General features: G+C 42.9%; 2 protein-coding genes across 3 annotated transcripts in view; one reads left to right on the top strand and one right to left on the bottom strand.

The window, feature by feature from the left end:
* Positions 1–14302, bottom strand: part of LOC148277103 (trypsin-1-like) — a 38307-nt gene extending 24005 nt beyond the window's left edge. For both annotated transcript variants that reach the window (XR_015823590.1, XM_088233328.1), the window contains exon 1: positions 14248–14302. The gene's annotated coding sequence lies outside the window, so the exon portion shown is untranslated. The remainder of the gene's footprint in view (positions 1–14247) is intronic.
* On the top strand, positions 4752–10883 carry LOC148277104 (uncharacterized). The gene is made up of 2 exons (XM_088233332.1): positions 4752–5220; positions 5821–10883. Exons 1-2 carry the CDS (start codon positions 4752–4754, stop codon positions 10881–10883), a joined length of 5532 nt encoding a protein of 1843 aa, XP_088089458.1.
* Positions 14303–19454: the final 5152 nt, after the last annotated feature.

Here is a 19454-nt window from a genome sequence, read left to right as displayed (position 1 = left end):
ATAAATAAAATAAATTAAATTAAATAAATCAAATAAATAAAATAAAATAAATAAAATCAATAAAATACACAAAATTAACTAAATAAAGAAAAAACAAACTGAATAAAGTGAATAATGTGAATAAAGAAAATAAAATAAAATAAAATAAATCATATAAATCAAATAAATAAAATGAATAAAATTAATAAAATTAATGAAATAAATAAAATACACAAAATTAACAAAATGAATAAAGTGAATAATCTGAATAAAGAAATTAAAATAAATAAAATAAATTAAATTAAATAAATCAAATAAATAAAATAAAATAAATAAAATCAATAAAATGAATAAAATACACAAAATTAACTAAATAAAGAAAAAACAAAATGAATAAAGTGCATAATGTGAATAAAGAAAATAAAACAAAATAAATTAAATAAATCACATAAATAAAATAAAATTAATAAAATGAATAAAATAATAAAAATAACTAAAATAAATAAAATATATACAAATATCTATTGGAGGGTCATCTGTATAATATCTAAATTGATCATGATTATTGATGGTCAATACGTGACCACTGAGGTACTCACAAACCAGTTTACAAGATATGACAAGAGTCCTAATTATTTAAAATCACAACATGAATTAATACTAATCGTTTGTCAAACACATATAATTTTGGTAAGGAGTGCTGTTCTTTTTATTCCGGTGATTCTTCAACTCTTAAAAGACTGTGGTAAATAATTCCTTTGCGCGCGGTGGTGTAACATCGCGTCACCACAAGCAAAAGAGACAACAATGGAGAATTGACTGAGAATGGCCTAAAAGTAATTCTTAAAAACATCAAATCGAAACCAATCTCAGATGGATTTACCATTACAATATGTGCATTCTCGTCGAATGCAGGCCTGGTAGGTAGATGCAAAATAGATTAATGCTTCTAAATTTTTTTATACACATTCGATTGAAATTTTTCTAAAAATTAAAAATCAGTTAAGCCGTTTAGGAGGAGTTCAGTGACATCACACGTACAGAAGAATTATATATAAAAATATTACGTTTATGTTTTCAATTTCAATAATATATTTTTTTAAATTAGTAGATTAATGCCGTAAAAAATACCCATAGTTTGACGGCGTGGACTGTAAAAATGAGCTGTGTATGATCCATTTTGGCTTATACATAGTAATTAAGGGTTAAAAATAATAAACACGTTTTACGCAGTTAGCTGTAACCTGTTTTAATATTACAACAGACACAACAAATGTAACTTTTCTCTGTGAAATTATCTCTGTGCACGAGCCAGATGCAATTTCGCGTGGAGCCCACAGCAGTGGCGAACGGTAACATTTTTTATAGGTAAGCCACATTTTAAAAAAAATGTACCTGCGTGTACATACATATGGGTATTATTATTGTGGATAACTCGATTGATATTTTTTTAGTATTACCAAATATCCAGTAAAAATAAATAAATGCATATAAATTATAAGGAATTTAATGAAATAATCTGATTGTTACTACTACTACCATCACGCCATTTCCCGTAGGGGTAGGCAGAGAGAATGGACCGCCACACACGTCTATCCTGGCATACAATCCTAGCTTCTGACACATTCATACATCTTGTCATACATCTTCCTTCCTTCCATCTCTTCGGTTCTGTCTGCTTTTGACATGACCAGACTTAAGATTTTAGTTTATCTGATCCTGCCACGACTTCCATATACACGCATATATATTTATCAAAATACAATTCCATGCTCACTTTGCCCAGCTAACAAGGGTACATACCCCGTTCCAAGCTAGGCAATTACATTTTAATATATTATAATAGTTAACAAATTAATATAGAGCACAGACAAACAAAATATAAACTTATTCGGATACACATTTTGATTCATATACATACAGACATACACATATATACACACATATATATAAATATACACATATATACACATGTACATACACACACGTACATACACCCATGCGCATACACATACATACATTCATAAAAACATAGACAATTTATTTATGCGAAACTTCATGGTTGTCATCTGTAAATATATATTTTTTTAAATTATTCCTTATTTTTTACATTTTATTTTTGACATCCAGTAAGGTTCTCCAATCCGTGGCATGCATCAACTTTTCTGACTCCCTACGACCAATGTCATGAAAGAGCGAGGTCAACACCTTCCGTAACTTGACAACACTCCCGTCTTTCCACGATTCTGGCAAACGGTTATGGACCTTTTTGCCTACGTTATAGTGTTGTCTCGATGCCAGAACAGTGTTGACCCCTTCACTTAGTATCAGATCCCTATTAGAGTATCTTGTATTACGGTTGTGATTGACGCTCGGGTAAATGTCTGTATTGATGTGTGTAACCACCACCGTTCTCAGTATATACTGTTGAATAATATTCAGTACTCTGAATTCTTTGAAGAGCAAGTCATCCAAATAACGAAATGTTTTTTTTTAAATGACTCGGATTAAAGATTTGTGTGCAATTGTTACAGGTTCAATGGCGGTTTTTGCGCAAGCTCCCCAACCAATTAGAGCGTAAGTCAACACAGAATTTGCCAGTGCATGGTATAGGTGTTTCAAGTCCGGGACTTTAAGTATATTTCTAAGTGGGATGAAAAAATGTATTAAGCGCTTAATTTTTGCAGTTGTAGTTTCAATTTGTTCATTCCATCTCAAACACTGTATGTTTTACGTTTTTCAATAATAGTTATATTTGTATATCGTGCGCCCGAAGACAGCAGATAGCTGTGCTTTTTTACGGGTTCGAGTGGTTCTAGTTCCCATAATAAACCATTTTTTGAAAACGAAACAATGCAGGGACACGCCAATTGCAAATATGTGTAACGTGTTAAAAAAACCTCCGCGCCGGTTCGGACATGTAGAGCGAATGGACGACGAAAAAACGGCTAAAAATATTTACAATGCGAATGCTCATGGATGCAGAAATTGAGGAAGACATTTCTAATACATCTTAACTGGAGATGCAGGTATACCGATCTCAATTATATGTCTTCCCGCAAAAAAACCACTTGCTCACTTTAGAAGATCGCCGTCTACTGTTGGACATGGGGGTGCTTCGTGACATACTCAGTGGACGCCTTGATAGTCCGGCTCTTTTGTCGGAGTTATCATTAAATGTCCCCGGCTACCGCACCCGTCACACGTCGAGCTCTCTATTTCATCTGCCAGCAGTTCGTACGCACTATGCCCAGAACTCTCCACTTGTACGTTTTGTTAGTGAATATAATTTGAACTTTCCCCTTATTGATCCATTTGATTGTAAAAAAATAACATTTAAAATGCGCGTCTTAAAACATACTTGTCTGTCTTATACTTAGTTTCAATAATAAAGTCTTATTTTATTATATTTTATCTCTAATTCTTAATATTTTAAATATATTTGTATTTTCGACACTTGACACTTGTGCAATATTTACACACATGTCCACCCTCATTCCAATATAACACCCACCCTCTCACTCACTTACACTCACACAAACACACTAGTATGTTTTCATTTAAAAATGTGAATTGAACAGGAATGTTGCGTCTCATAAAATGAAATAATACGGACCAAAATGGACACCGAGTCGTTGGAACAATAGGCATAATCCCCCAGTCTACACACGTGCGTTTCCAGAAATTCTCCAGCAGCCTAGTGGACCACATGGTGACGATATCTACCTACTGTCTACAAAAGGTTCTCTTCGGACATCTATCTCCCTTTGTTAACCATGGAGTTGATACAGTGCTTTATTTATTTAGTTTTTTATTGCTTAGTTCTTGGCATGAACACTTGACAAACTTACTACTATGCTCTATTTTTTATAAATTTATTGATATCATTCTAACTTTGCTAGAATTCCACTCGTCCATGCGCTTTGTAGCTGCACGATGATTGGTTATCTAGCTTTCATATACCAACTTAAAAATACCTTAATTTTATAAATGGTGTTCCGGACGCGTAAAATCGAATAAATTAAAATAATACATTAATTAGAAAGGATCCCCGGTAAATGTATAGAACTGATGGCTGGGCTCTCAATAAAGATAAAATGGTCACTTTCGAGCCTGGCCTCAGTATTACCGGGGAAAAATAGCTAGGTTAAAATGAATAAAATGTACAAAAATATATTATGTAAATGTCATGTTGCGCGCGTCGCGGCTGCCGACGAAATGGCCCGTACGGGCATTGAGCGCCCGTATTTACGCCACCTGCGGCCGGCGGCATGTAGCGAGTGGCGGGGAAAGATTACCCCCACCACTCCGAGGCAGCCGGCGCGGGTGGGATGGCCGACTCACGGAGCCCGACGCGCACCGCTTTATAAGGCGGTCAATTGGAGATATTAAATCAGTTGAGTTCCTAACTCTGAACAGTTCACACGTGTTTTATTCCGTTCTCCGTCCTGTTCGCCTTCCTGCACTTCGATCTTCGCTCCGCTCTGCCTGCTGACTGCCTTCGCCTCTCTGCACCACTTGGACCGGGTGGAAAGTCCTTTTCAGGGCTATTGAGGTTGACTTGCGGTCGGCGCAGCTGTGCTCCTACCTTCCGACTTTGTCTTTGGCTCTGTCTGGGAGGGCGGCTTCCCACTTACGCCGGGAAGCTTGACTGCGGCAGACGCGGGTGACGAACCGGCGAAACTTTCATCGTGGTAACGCGTACGTTACATTTGGTCCTTCGGAGCTAAGGATCGTCGCCAGTGGTCTCCAGTCTACAACACACCTACAGCATGCCGGTCAACAGATCGCCTGTGTCGACGCGTTCGGGAACGCGTCGAGACGCCGGCACGGAGCACGAAGAGGAGCTACAGGAGCCCCAACCGGGGTCTGTACGAGCACATCAGGAGGAGCCCCAGCCAGGGCCTTCACACGACTGCCAGGAGGAGCCTCATCAAGGACTTCTGGAGGAACAAAAGGACTCGGACGAGGGATCCGCACCCTCGGAGCGGTCCATCTCATCGGCGACATTTCGCCGACAGATGGAGGAACGCGAGGCGCATCACGAGAGGCAGGTGAGCAGCCTCAACGAGATCATCGCCGCGCTGAAGGCCGCCAACGCGAGAGAGGACGCCAGACGAGACATGGCAACCCCCCTCACGCCCACCATCGAGAGGGACCTCACATCGCACGGGACGTCGGAACCGGCTCACAAGCCGCTGCCGCTGACGTCAGACGCGTCTAGGACCGACGCAGCCCTCAGTACGAGGGAGGCTGCCGCCGCACGCCACGCCGCACGCTACGCCGCTGATCCGGAGGATACCGGAGCGGCGTACATCCAGCAGCCGAGCCACTACGACAGCAGCCGGGCGAGAGACGGGGCCGCTCGGAAGCGCCCTGTCACCGACGCGGAAGCAGCCTTCAGCACAAGGGAGGCCGCCGCCGCACGCCACACCACACGCTACGCCGCTGATCCGGAGGACACCGGAGCGGCGTACATCCATCCACCGAGCCACTACGACAGCGGCCGGGTGAGAGACGGGGCCGCATGGAAGCGCCCTGTCGCCGACACGGAAGCAGCCTTCAGAGCAAGGGAGGCCGCCACCGCACGCTACGCCGCTGATCCGGAGGACACCGGAGCGGCGTACACACTTCCGCCGAGCCACTACGACAGCGGCCGGGTGAGAGACGGGGTGCCACGGAGGCACCCGGTCGCAGAGGCGGACTCCAGGACGAAGGAGGCCGCCAACACACGCTACGCCGCTGATCCGGAGGACACCGGAGCGGCGTACACATTTCCGCCGAGCCACTACGACAGCGGCCGGGTGAGAGACGGGGTGCCACGGAGGCACCCGGTCGCAGAGACGGACTCCAGGATGAAGGAGCCCGCCAACACACGCTACGCCGCTGAGCCGGCCTACGCCGGAGCGACAAACGCACATTTACAAGGCCGCTACAATGAGCGGCATCGGGACAATGAGGCGCCACCTGCACACAGCCGAAGGGAGGACGCCGACGTACGCTACGCCGCCGGGCCAGGCGAGCCCGTAGCGGCACGTACTATACCACTGGGGGGCTACGAGTTTCGTGACCCGGTGAGCGCGTGGGTACAAGAGGGGCTACCCACGGAATACATGCCGCCGGGTGCCACCGGCGAGCCTGTGACGAAATACAGACAGCCGCCGGAGTGGCACACGTTCATGGCGAGGCAAACCGGCGCTAGGGATCTACCGCAATTCTCCGGCGACCCGCTAGAATGGCGAATATTTAAGGCGCAATTTGATCAATCGACACAGATGTGCTCCCTTACAAACGCGGAGAACATTCTCCGTCTGCAACGAGCCCTCACAGGACGGGCCAAGGCCACAGTGTCGTCTTTGCTGGTAGATCCCCGAAATGTGCCGGACATTGTGAAGATGTTAGAGGCCGCCTTTGGACACCCGGAGATCGTCGTGGACAGAGTACTGGAGCGGATAAGAAAACTCCCTAAACTGGCCGACAACGCATCCCTGGAGGCCCTGACGGACTACGCGGTCGCGATAAGAAACGTCGTATCGACCGTAGAGGGCCTCGATGGAAGCCACCTCTCCTCCCCGAAGCTTCTGTCCGAGATGACTCAGAAGCTGCCACGAGTCGAGAGGATGATGTGGATTATGTCACGAGCGGATACCGTGAGAAAAGCTACCCCCAGGGATCTGGCACTGTGGCTAGCGAGACTGACCGGTGCAATACCGAATGCGGGTTGCATCGGGATCAGCACAGAACCCGCCCGAGTGGAGAAAAGGCGTACCCAAGAAAGGCACGTGTTTCTCACTCAGGACAAAAAATGCCTGTTCTGCGACATGAGTGGACACGCATTCGGACAATGCCGGAAGTTTCTCCGGAAAACGGTAGAGGAGAGGTGGACAATTGTGCGTGCCAAGTTCGTGTGCTACGGATGCCTGGAACCGGGACACAAAACGACCACCTGTGAAGCGGCGAAGTGCGACGAGTGCCACGGGCGGCATCATCGGTCGCTACACCGCGAGAGAGTGGACAGTACGCCGAACGAGCAAGTCTTATTGACAAGGCGAACGGAAGTCCCAGTGACCTTCAAGGTAGTGCCAGTAACCTTGAAGGGCCCGCGTGGGTCAATGGAGATCCACGCACTACTAGACGAGGGTTCATCGGTAACTCTCCTCGAGGAGGATGTCGCCCGTGCAGTGGGCGCCACCGGGGCCTGCGAGGAGTTGAGACTCATCGGTGCCAGTGGGAACACGGACACGCTACAATCACAGCGTGTATCCGTAATCCTCGTTAAAGGAAACAAAGAATTTGGTGTCCAGGCACAGACGGTGCGGGTCATGGATCTGCCGCACCGCAACCGAAAGAGCACCAAGACACACGGGCCAGGCATCAAGCCGAAGATGTTAATCGGTCTTGATTACGCCACCCTAATGGTATCTACAGGCCCGCCAGTCCTACAAGAGGACGGGCGGCTAACCATCGAGACGGCCCTAGGAGCCGTCACCTACGGCGGGGCTGTACACCCCGCCTTTGAATTACCCCCAGACGGCCAGGGTGAAAGGGACTTAGCGGAACTGGTAAAGAAGAGCTTCGCCGTTGACTCGCTAGGTGTAACCACCCTGGAACGTTGCCGCGCCGCAGATGTGCGAGCGGCGGAGCTCATGAGCAGCTCAACCACACAACTACCATCCGGACGATGGGAGACCGGTTTACTGTGGGCGAAAGACGGAGATTCTTTGCCCTGCAACCGGCAAGCAGCCATGAAGCGGCTGCACTCCCTGGAAAATAAACTACGGAAGGATCCGATACTGGCGATCGCATATCGCGCCAAGATGGCGGACTACATTGAAAAGGGATACGCCGTCAAACTAAGCCGCGAGGAGGTAGACGCCCACCATTCGCGCAAATGGTACCTGCCCCACTTCGCGGTGACAAACCCCAACAAGCCTGGCAAGATAAGGGTCGTGTTCGACGCCGCCGCCCAGTTCCAGAGGACGGCGTTGAACGACCATCTACTGACGGGACCTGACCTGCTTTCATCCCTCCTCGGAAACGTGATCCGCTTCAGAGAGGGACGAGTAGCCATCGCGGCCGACATACGGGAGATGTTCCTGCGGATAAGAATCCGGGAAGCCGACCAGCAATCGCAGCGGTTCCTATGGCGGACGCAGGACGGGCAGGAGCCCGACACGTTTGTCTTCGCGTCCATGATGTTTGGAGCGAAGTGCTCACCCAGCAGCGCGCAATTCGTGCGAAACACAGTCGCACGAGCACACGCGAAAGAATTTCCCGCCGCAGCAGAGGCGATCGAGCACAATATGTACATGGATGACTACCTAGACGCCACAGACAGCGAAGAAACAGCTGCAAGCCTGGTACGAGATGTTACCCTCGTACTCGGCAATGGCGGGTTCCGGCTCACCGGGTGGGCTTCAAACAAACCAGATGTCCTGGAAGAAGTAAAGGCCGACGACCGGGCCAATACAGCAGTCACCATAGGGGAAGAAGTAATGACGGAGCGGGTCCTCGGGATCGTATGGGATCCCAAGAGCGACCTATTTATATTTCGGCACGGAGCCGAAAGTGCAGCCATCCCGGAGCGACCCACCAAGCGCGGCATGTTGAGCGCCGCCATGAGTATCTTCGACCCAGTAGGCTTCATTGCGTGCCTCACGATACGGGCGAAGATATTGCTGCAAGCCATCTGGAGGACAAACACAGGTTGGGACCAACCGCTGCAACCGGACCACGCCGAAAAGTGGTTGGAATGGCGCGACCTGCTGGCAGCGAACGGCTGTACAATACCGAGATGCTCGCTGCAAGGGCAGAAAGAACCCGTGACACTGCACGTGTTCTGCGACGCGTCAGAGCAGGCATGCTGCACAGTGGCATACTTTGTGGGGGCCGATACCACAAGTTTCGCAATGGCGAAGTGCAAGGTGGCCCCCCTAAAGCCTCTGTCAGTGCCTAGACTAGAACTCCAGGCAGCGCTACTAGCGGCAAGGATGGCCGCCACCATAAAAAAAGAGAGTCGAGCTCTCATCACCCAAACCGTGTTCTGGACGGACTCGAGCACGGTCCTGTGTTGGCTGCGAACCGACCCACTGCGGTACAGCACGTTCGTCGCAAACAGGCTGGGCGAGATTGACGAGCTCACAGACGTACGGGACTGGAAATGGGTCCCCACCAAGGACAACCCAGCCGACATAGGGACCCGCGACAAGGGCCCACCCGACCTTGCGAGGTCGGGACTATGGTTCGGAGGCCCCGGCTTCCTGAGAAAAGGGGAAGCCGACTGGCCGAAAGAGAAGAAGTTACTACAACAACCGGACGAGAAGACGCTGGAGCGGAAACAACCCCGCCACTTCGTGGGCCACATCAGACGGACGGAGGCCCTACCCCAGGTGCAGCGCTTCTCGTCGTGGACCCGACTCGTCAGGGCGACGGCATGGGTGCTGCGATTCATCGCACGATGCCGCCGCCACGAGTCCCTGCCGTCCCCAGGGGGGACCTTTGAACTTCACGCCTCAGAAACACGGGCCGCAGAAATCATGCTGCTGAAGCGGTCCCAGGAGACGGCTTTCGGAGAAGAGCTGGAGCTCCTGAGACGAAAGGCGCCTATCCCGCCGCACAGCCGCCTCCATGCAGCGGCACCCTTCTTAGACGAAGAGGGAGTCATCCGGATGGGAACGCGCATCCAAGCGGCACACAGCTTCGCAGAGGACTGCAGCGCGCCGCCTATCATGGACGGGACCTGCCCATACACCCGGCTGCTGATCACGCACAGCCACCGGAAGGGTGGCCACCCGGGAGTCGAGAGGACGATCGCCGACCTGAGAGCCAGCTACCTCATCCTGCGACTCCGCGGGGCTGTGAGGAAGATAACACGATGGTGCCCGCTGTGTAAAATGCTGCGCAGCCGGCCCCAACCCCCGCTGATGGGGCAACTGCCTGAGGCCCGACTGGCCTTCAGGACGCCGCCGTTCACGCACTGCGGGCTTGACTTCTTCGGGCCGATGATGATCACCAACGGCCGAAGAAAAGAAAAGCGCTATGGGGCACTGTTCACCTGCCTCACCACACGCGCGATCCACCTGGAGCTAGCGTCGTCCCTCGAAAGCGACTCCGCCATAATGGCCATAAGAAGGATGGCCGCCCGCAGAGGCTGCCCACACGCGTTATACTCGGACAACGCTACCAACTTCAGGGGAGCGGACAAAGAGCTGAAACAGGCCGTAGACGAGCTCCTGGCGGACCCCAGAATGCTCGCCGAACTTACAGTTCGCAAAATTGAGTGGAAATTCATTCCGCCCTCATCACCTCATATGGGGGGAGCGTGGGAAAGACTCGTGAGATCTGTAAAACGAGCCCTCCACGCAACCCTCAACGAGCAGGCTCCAAGAGAGGAGACCCTCAAAACCATATTGGCTGAAGCAGAGTACACCGTGAACAATCACCCGCTCACGCATGTGTCAACCAAGCCCAACGACGAAGCACCGCTGACCCCGAACCACTTCTTGCTCGGGTCAGCCAACACACAGCCAACTCTGGCATATTATAACAAAAGGGAAGAAGGGGCCTGCCTTCATAAGCAATGGAGGATCGCCCAGAAAATGGCCGACATGTTTTGGCGCCGATGGCTGAGGGAGTATCTTCCCACCTTGGCGCACAGGAAGAAATGGCGCGAGCCCGCGCCTCCAATACAGGTCGGGGACCTCGCGCTCATCATGGACCCAAATCTGCCGCGGAATTCTTGGCCTCGCGGCAGAGTCACCCGTGCAGAACCAGCAGCTGACGGACAAGTACGAGTCGTCGAGGTGCGGACCACCAACGGCACCTACACCAGACCAGCGGTGAAGATCGCCGTACTAATGAAGGAAGAGGAACAACGCGCCCAGCAGGAAAATAGTACAGACTAGCTGCACGGGGGGAGTGTTCCGGACGCGTAAAATCGAATAAATTAAAATAATACATTAATTAGAAAGGATCCCCGGTAAATGTATAGAACTGATGGCTGGGCTCTCAATAAAGATAAAATGGTCACTTTCGAGCCTGGCCTCAGTATTACCGGGGAAAAATAGCTAGGTTAAAATGAATAAAATGTACAAAAATATATTATGTAAATGTCATGTTGCGCGCGTCGCGGCTGCCGACGAAATGGCCCGTACGGGCATTGAGCGCCCGTATTTACGCCACCTGCGGCCGGCGGCATGTAGCGAGTGGCGGGGAAAGATTACCCCCACCACTCCGAGGCAGCCGGCGCGGGTGGGATGGCCGACTCACGGAGCCCGACGCGCACCGCTTTATAAGGCGGTCAATTGGAGATATTAAATCAGTTGAGTTCCTAACTCTGAACAGTTCACACGTGTTTTATTCCGTTCTCCGTCCTGTTCGCCTTCCTGCACTTCGCTCTTCGCTCCGCTCTGCCTGCTGACTGCCTTCGCCTCTCTGCACCACTTGGACCGGGTGGAAAGTCCTTTTCAGGGCTATTGAGGTTGACTTGCGGTCGGCGCAGCTGTGCTCCTACCTTCCGACTTTGTCTTTGGCTCTGTCTGGGAGGGCGGCTTCCCACTTACGCCGGGAAGCTTGACTGCGGCAGACGCGGGTGACGAACCGGCGAAACTTTCATCGTGGTAACGCGTACGTTACAAATGGAGTCTAGAATTCCAATCGTCTATGCGCTTAGTAGCTGCAAGACGTGTTGTAATCTTACTCCTTTTTATTATTCATATTATTTTTTTTTTTTTTTAGTATCATTGATACACTAAATTTATTTGTCAATTTTTAAAATGTGTAAATGGGGGCTAAATTTCTAACTGTCTATGCGCTCGGTAGCTGCAAGACGTCCTGTAATCTAGCTCCTATCTGTTATAATTTTTTATTGATCTTAATTGAAAACGAGGAACTAGAATCCCAACCGTCCATGCGCTCTGTAGCTGCAAGATGTACTGGGATATTTATTAATTGTGCAGCGCCCTTGAGGTGATTTTCACAAAAATGGCGCTATATAAATTATCCAACTATATATATATGTATTGTACGTGTATTTAATGTATTTCTGTGGATATCTGTCATTGGTTTTATTCTCTGTATATTTTATTTGTTGTATTTTTGTTACATGTATTACTGTTGATATCCCCAATAAATAAAAAAAAAGAAAAAAAAAAAAAAAGACAGACATGGCATGACCAAATCATGGCATGACATGGCATGACCAATGAATGTAGAGGAAGCGAGATCTGAATGCAAAAATAGAGTAATGCGGCGTTCTATCCTCTCTGCCTACCCTTACGGGAAAACGGCGTGACAGTTTGTTGTTGTAATTGTAAAAAAAACATTTATCTTGTGCCATAATTCAGAGAGCAAATACGTGAATCCGTTTGTACGAAAAAAGTCGCACCGCGTTTCCTCTTAAGGTTAAACATAATTAAGCATACTTAAAAAACTTAACTAAAAAATCTTGAGTAAAAACCGTTCGGATAAACGAAAAATAGGTGTAACTTTTCATTGGTAAGTAGGTACCTAGGTACTTGCTTATGATTGAATTCCAAATCTAAAAATAATAGATATTCAAATATTGAATTTAAGGGGCCACATAAACCAGCCAATTACAGGTCATTAGCCCTGTAAATGCCTAGACTTCCATATTCCCTTCTCAAAAATGTTTTCCCTCTCTGTTGAAATAAATTTAAATATGAACAACTCCCTAGGGAGGAAATCCAGCCAGTCTGCAAGCATTTGGACGTAATCTTGAATTAGTACCTGGTAAAAGAAGAAGTATAAAAATTGGAAAATGTTTGTAGGCGTTGCCTAGTCGGTGATTAGGTTCAGCCGGATGAGTCTCACCCACGTGATAAAGGTTTCAGCTCTTTTACGTCACAAACGTCAACAGATGGAAGAGTTGAGGAAATGTGGATGTTCAAACATGGGCAGAATGGTGAATGTTACGCGGTGCGTAAAGTGGCCACTTAAACCAGCCAATGACAGGTCATTAGCCCTGTAAATGCCTAGACTTCCATATTTCCCTCTCAAAAATGTTTTTCCTCTCTGTTGAAACTGATTTTATATATTTATGTTGATTTATATGTCAAGCATTGTAGTAAAAAAATTAATTAACATGCCAAATACGAATGATTTTTCGTGTGTCAATATTAATCACTGATTAGACGTTACTACAAAGTTATGTCGTCAGTTTTTCTGACAACTTATTTATTTATTAACGGACACTGTCCATGTATACAATTTATAAGGTTTAAATATTACAATAAAAAAAAAGAAAAGAAGCATTGACAAAAATAAGGGACATCGAGACAAGATCTGGACTATTTATTTAGTGCTCGCTTAAATCGTTGTAAACTAAAACCAAAAAAGTCCAGATCTTGTCTCGAGTTAACAATACGACAAAGACGAGTCATTGGAGAATTAAGGCCATAGTTTGTTCTAGCTGATCGATGAACAGTACTTCATTGTTTCGCAATCTACGAGTCGGAATATTGAATTTGACTTGTCCCAGTAATGATGGAACATCGATTATACCATTTAGTATGCCGAACATATATATGGAGTCAATATTAGTTCTACGTTTTTGTAGACTAGAAATATTGAACATTGACTCTATATCAGCACAAGAATAATTACCTCTCTCTAGTCCGAGCATCCACGCTATTTTCGAAGCGAGCGATGTTGGACTGATTCAATGTGATTTATGCGATTGACTTAGAATGGAGACCAGACCACTATTCTAGGAGGCATATTCTAGAAGAGGGCGAACAGTCGAGCAATAAAGAGTTTTGATTGTACGGACATTAGTAAAATCAGAGGATATTCCGTTAATGAAGCCGAGTAATTTCAGTGATTTATTGACTGTATTATCTATATGCTCGTTGTATGTCAGTTTATAGTCCAAAACAACTCCTCAATCTGATGGACTTAACTACATCAATTTTGGAGTTTTCTAATAGGTACTCTACAGCTGTCATTCTAATCACGCATTGTTTTAAGGACTATAGTCTGGCTGCGGCATTTAATATGCCAGCGTGCAAATCCGCGTTTTTTCAACATGGCAAACATTGGCGGTACAAGGCGGGGTAGAGGGACCTTTTTCTAGCAGAACTCCTGCAAGATGGACTGACTCGGCGACGAAATGACTGGCGTCTCTTCGACAGATCGGCTGGAGGCGGATCCTGGCTCCTGGCCACATGCTTCTCCGCCTTTGACGTGACCGCAACTGCTCCGCCAAGAGCGGCCGACTATTATACGAAGAAATATGTAAATATTGAATACCTGGAACGGCGTATTCCACAAGACGACCTTCCCCGCACAATCACTATTTTGTACTGATTGAAATTAAATTTATTACGAAATCATTTGTGTAGTTGTCTATACAAACATATTAACCCTCTCTCATCTGAATGAGGAAGTCAGTAATTTAAAAAATAAAAATATATATTTGTGAATTTTTATAGATATAATTCATATGTTGTCGTTTAATCATTAAATCAAATGCAATTTTCCACTCTCACTTTCCTTCAATCATCCTTTACCACTCCTTATCAATTTCCTTCTTTTCCTTTCCACTATCTCTTTGTTTTGTCCATATTTATCTTATTTAAATATGTAGTATATTTATTATTTATATAGTTTATATAACTTCAAGCCGTCGTCGCTTTATTACAGTATTATTTAGCGAATACATATAATTGGATGGCAGGCCCTACTATGTATACATTTTATATGATATATTTTTTTTAAATATTCATTTAACCTTAACATCTGTTTGCATTCGAAATAAATAAAATAAAAAATATGTACGTGTGATGTTTCCTCTTTCACAGTAATAGCCGCTCGATTGTGGAATATATCGCAAAGAAGGTATCCCTGTTACGAAGGATAAGGAATAAATTATACATTAAAACCTCTCTGCTGATATATAAAAGTATTATCGTTCCCCACATTGATTATTGCTCCAGTATTTTATATTTAAGTAATGAAGGAGATCTACAGAGACTCCAAATAATACAAAACAAAGCGACGAGGATAATATTAAGATGTGGAAGACGAACAAAAGTTAAGAAAACGATTCAACTTCTAGATATCATGACAATTGATCAAAGAATCACATTCAATGTTGCTAATGAAATAAACAAAATTATTAAAGGAATAGTTCCGAGATATTCTCAAAATAAACTAAAAAAATAATCGGTTCTTTCATAGAAACTATGCAACAAGAGGATCTAAAAATATAAGCCTGGAAAAGAAATCAAAAGCAATGTCCCAGAGCTGCCTTATGTACAAGGGAATACAATTATTTGAGGAAATGCCAGAAAGCATAAAAAATGAAATAAATGTAAATACATATATTTAAAATTAAATGTAAAAAGTATATATGTGAAAAATATTAGGTAATATATAGTGTAAATAGTGAATATAATTAGTGAAAATGTGCATATGAAACAGTGAATATTATAAATTAGGATATTAAGTGTATAATAATAGTGATAAATAATGTTAGAATAAGTAAAGATGTAAATATATATTAGACTATGTTAATCATAGAACTAAATAAAATAAGTGAATAAAAAAATAAAAAAAGAATAATAATATACCCACTTATGTAAGAGATGCTCCTTCTTTATTTACATTGAGGTCAAGATTGAAATGTCACTATCTAAATATTTGAATTGTTCCTTTATCCTTCTTCTTTCCTTCCTATCCACTCTCCTCTCTTCATAGGAGTGTTAATTTTTTTCATATATATTTTTTTTTGTTCATCTTTGCTTTTAATTTTTGTATAAAGTTGTAAGATTCAATATGTCCATGTATTTATAATCCAACAAAAACCCCAATCTACTTGTTGGTAGTAAACAAATGTACACTGTCCACACTTCCTCTTTTCAAAATAGATGGTACAGAAATTCCATTCACGACTTCAGTCAAAAACTTAGGTATTATCATTCATAAGCATTTAGGGTGGCACGATCAGGTTAACGAAGTTAGTCGTAAACTTTACAGCAGTTTGCACTCACTTAAAAGATTACAGAATTTCTTGCCTTAAAACTGATTTTATATATTTATGTTGATTTATGTGTCAAGCATTGTACTAAAAAAATAAATTACAACGCCAGATACGAATGATTTTTCGTGTGTCAATATAAATAACTCCTCAGACGTTACTACAAAGTTATGTCGGGAACTACACTGGCTACGTTTTCCACAGAGGGTCGAATACAAACTCTGTTGGCTTATGTATAAGTCACTGCACAACTCGGCTCCGGAATATCTAAGGGAACTATGCATTCCAGATGAACTAGCTGACAGGCGTCTCACGCTTAGATCAGCTACGTCTACGGCGAGAGGAAAAGTTATTATACCTCTACGCAAACAGCGCACTAAATTTGGTGAACGCGCATTTGCGGTCGCAGGCCCTATGGCATGGAATGCTCTCCCAGCAGAGGTGCGAGGCTGTGAAAGTGAAGTGATGTTTCGGAAAAAACTTAAAACCCACTTGTTCTCTAAATCATTTGAATAAATCCGTAGCACGTGACAACAAAATAAATTATTTTAATTAAATTACAAATTTAAAAGCTTCAATTAAATTAACTTAACTATAGAATCACCATGTAAAGCGCCCTTGAGGTATTTTATTACGAAAATGGCGCTATATAAGTTATCCATAATAAATTAATTAATGTCCTCACTTTTTCTGACAAATGTCATTCTAATCAAGCTATATTTTAAGGACTAAAGTCTGTGTAGGATACAAGACTTGATATGTCTTACAGAAATAAATTGTGTTTTTACTTCGAGAGATACATTTAAAACAGTTTTACAACTTCAAACCGCTCTCCTAAACAATTTACCAGATGTAATATCCGGCATTTCAGCTTTAAAGTACAGCATTATTTACCACAGTCTTTTCAGAGTTTTAGTTCGTGACGTTATAAAACGACTCAGGTTGAAAAGGGTCAAACAAGATATTGTGAATCTTCCGATTCTCAGAAACAACATCAGAGGTACAAAACCAGTGGATTATGAATATAAATATTAGTATGATAAAAATTATATTTAAGATGAAAAATTTTGAATTTTTGACTAATATTATGTCGTCGTCTTGTATGTTTCCCAGTGTTATTTTGTGCACAATTTTTAAGGTCTCAATTTTAGTCAAGTAGTTTATGTCAAACTGGTGTGTTTTTTGTACAGTTCAGTCGTAGAGGTCAGGTAGGGTAGGTTGTTTGTTAGTTTAAGAATTTTATTTTGTTGTCTTTGTATTCTCTTTATGTCTGTCTTGTTACCAGTTCCCCAGAAGGCGATCATGTAACTCAATTTACTTTTGACATAGGCTTCGTACATCATAATTTTTCTTGTTATTCCTTTTTTATTTTTTCTTTTTTCTCTGCTGCATTGGCATGTTTTTATACTTTTAAACTACTTTTAATTCAACAATGTTTGATTATGTCCAAATGCTTGCAGACTGGCTGGATTTCCTCCCTAGGGAGTTGTTCATATTTAAATTTATTTCAACAGATAGGGAAAAACATTTTGTGAAGGGAATATGAAAGTCTAGGCATTTACAGGGCTGATGACCTGTCATTGGCTGGTTTAAGTGGCCACTTTACACACTGTGTAACATTCACCATTCTGCCCACGTTTGAACATCCACATTTCCTCAACTCTTCCATCTGTTGACTTTTGTGAAGTAAAGTGTGTAAAGTGGCCACTTAAACCGGCTAATGACAGGTCATAAGCCCTGTAAATGCCTAGACTTCCATATTCCCTTCATAAAAAAATTTCCCTCTCTGTTGAAATAAATTTAAAAATGAACAACTCCCTAGGGAGGAAATCCAGCCAGTCTGCAAGCATTTGGACATAATCAAACATTGTTGAATCACTACCTGGTAAAAGGAGAAGTAAAATATTGGAAAATTGTTTTCAGGCGTTGCCTAGTAGGTGATTTGGTTCAGCCGGATGAATCTCACCCACGTGATAAAGGTTTCAGCTCTTTTACTTCACAAAAGTCAACAGATGAGTTGAGGAAATGTGGATGTTCAAACATGGGCAGAATGGTGAATGTTACACAGTGTGTAAAGTGGCCACTTAAACCAGCCAATGACAGGTCATCAGCCCTGTAAATGCCTAGACTTTCATATTCCCTTCACAATTTTTTTTCCCTCTCTGTTGAAATAAATTTAAATACTTTTAATTACTTATATTACATATGTTAATAAAATCAATATATTGCTGCTCTTACTATAATGTGTCATTAATTTTGAAGATGTTTTTTAAATTGACCTAAATTTATGGTCTTATATTTCACTTAAAGATTCTTCTCATCGTTTTTTTTAATCCCTTAAAATAAATATGTTTATATTTATGTTTTTCCTTTTTGAAAAAAAATGTTATTACTATTTTATTTTATTTTTACATCTGAGCATGTTTTTCATTCTTTATTTCAATTCTTAATTTTTAATTACTCTTACAAATTCTCTTCATTTTTAATATTATTTTCATTTGTAAATACTCACTACAAACTTTAAAATATCTTTTTTTCACTTTAATTTAAATTTTTAAACAACTTTCATTTATGTTTTCTTTTTCCTTCTCTTTTTTATACTTTCATAATTAACCTAACATATAATTGCTTTATAATATGGAAACTTCACTGGTCCATTATAGTTAAGACTAACTGCGTAAAATATTAAACTTTGTAACTGTACTGTATGTTTACTGAATAAAAGAAAATAAAATAAATAAAATAAAATAAAATTCTTTGTTTTATCACTTATGTTGATTGTAAAAAAACAAAAATAATTAAATTTTATTTTTAGAATAAGGATTTTTAATTTTTTACATTTAATTAGCTAGGCACTTATAATTCAGTGGTTTTAGTTTTTTTTGTTTCTGTAATATTACTTATGCTTTAAAAGATAAAAAATCTCCGTCTTAGAACAGACTGAGCCATGTTAGATGGAGACTATCATAAACAGAGAACACTCCGTTTTCATTTTTTATTCACTGGTTTTATATAGATTTTTTTATTTTATATTATTTTATATTTTATGCAATAAATTGATATATTTTTTTTAAATATAGACATACAGAAGAAAAGTACGAGATTTTTGCTCAGAGACGTCTCTCCTTTATCGCACCGAGTGTTCAATATTTTGGAAGAGCGTATTAAGCTCTCAAGGACAAAAATTATTTTCAAGAATGAAGTTGTGAACTGAATTTTCCTTCGAGGGAGGGATTTAAGTTAGAAACTCCTCCCTTAAAGGATCACAACGAACGAAATGCATGCGATCACAACGAACAAAAATGAACGTGCTTAAGTTATCGCGGTCATAAGTCAACGCGTGTGTAATCTCTAAGTCAACGCTCGTGTCGGTTTGTTTTTTATTTTCCTCGTAAATAAATACAGTTCACTGGCGAAAAATCGGCGTTTACTATAAAAAATAATACAATATATTTCATTCGCAAAATAGTAAGGAGTA

This window comes from Micrasema longulum, unplaced genomic scaffold, assembly GCF_059751315.1.
Source record: "Micrasema longulum isolate JH-2025_06_02 unplaced genomic scaffold, ASM5975131v1 h1tg001083l, whole genome shotgun sequence".
NCBI lineage: Eukaryota > Metazoa > Arthropoda > Insecta > Trichoptera > Brachycentridae > Micrasema > Micrasema longulum.
The sequence above is the reverse complement of the archived record's forward strand: the minus strand, read 5'-3'. Positions and strand labels throughout refer to the sequence as shown.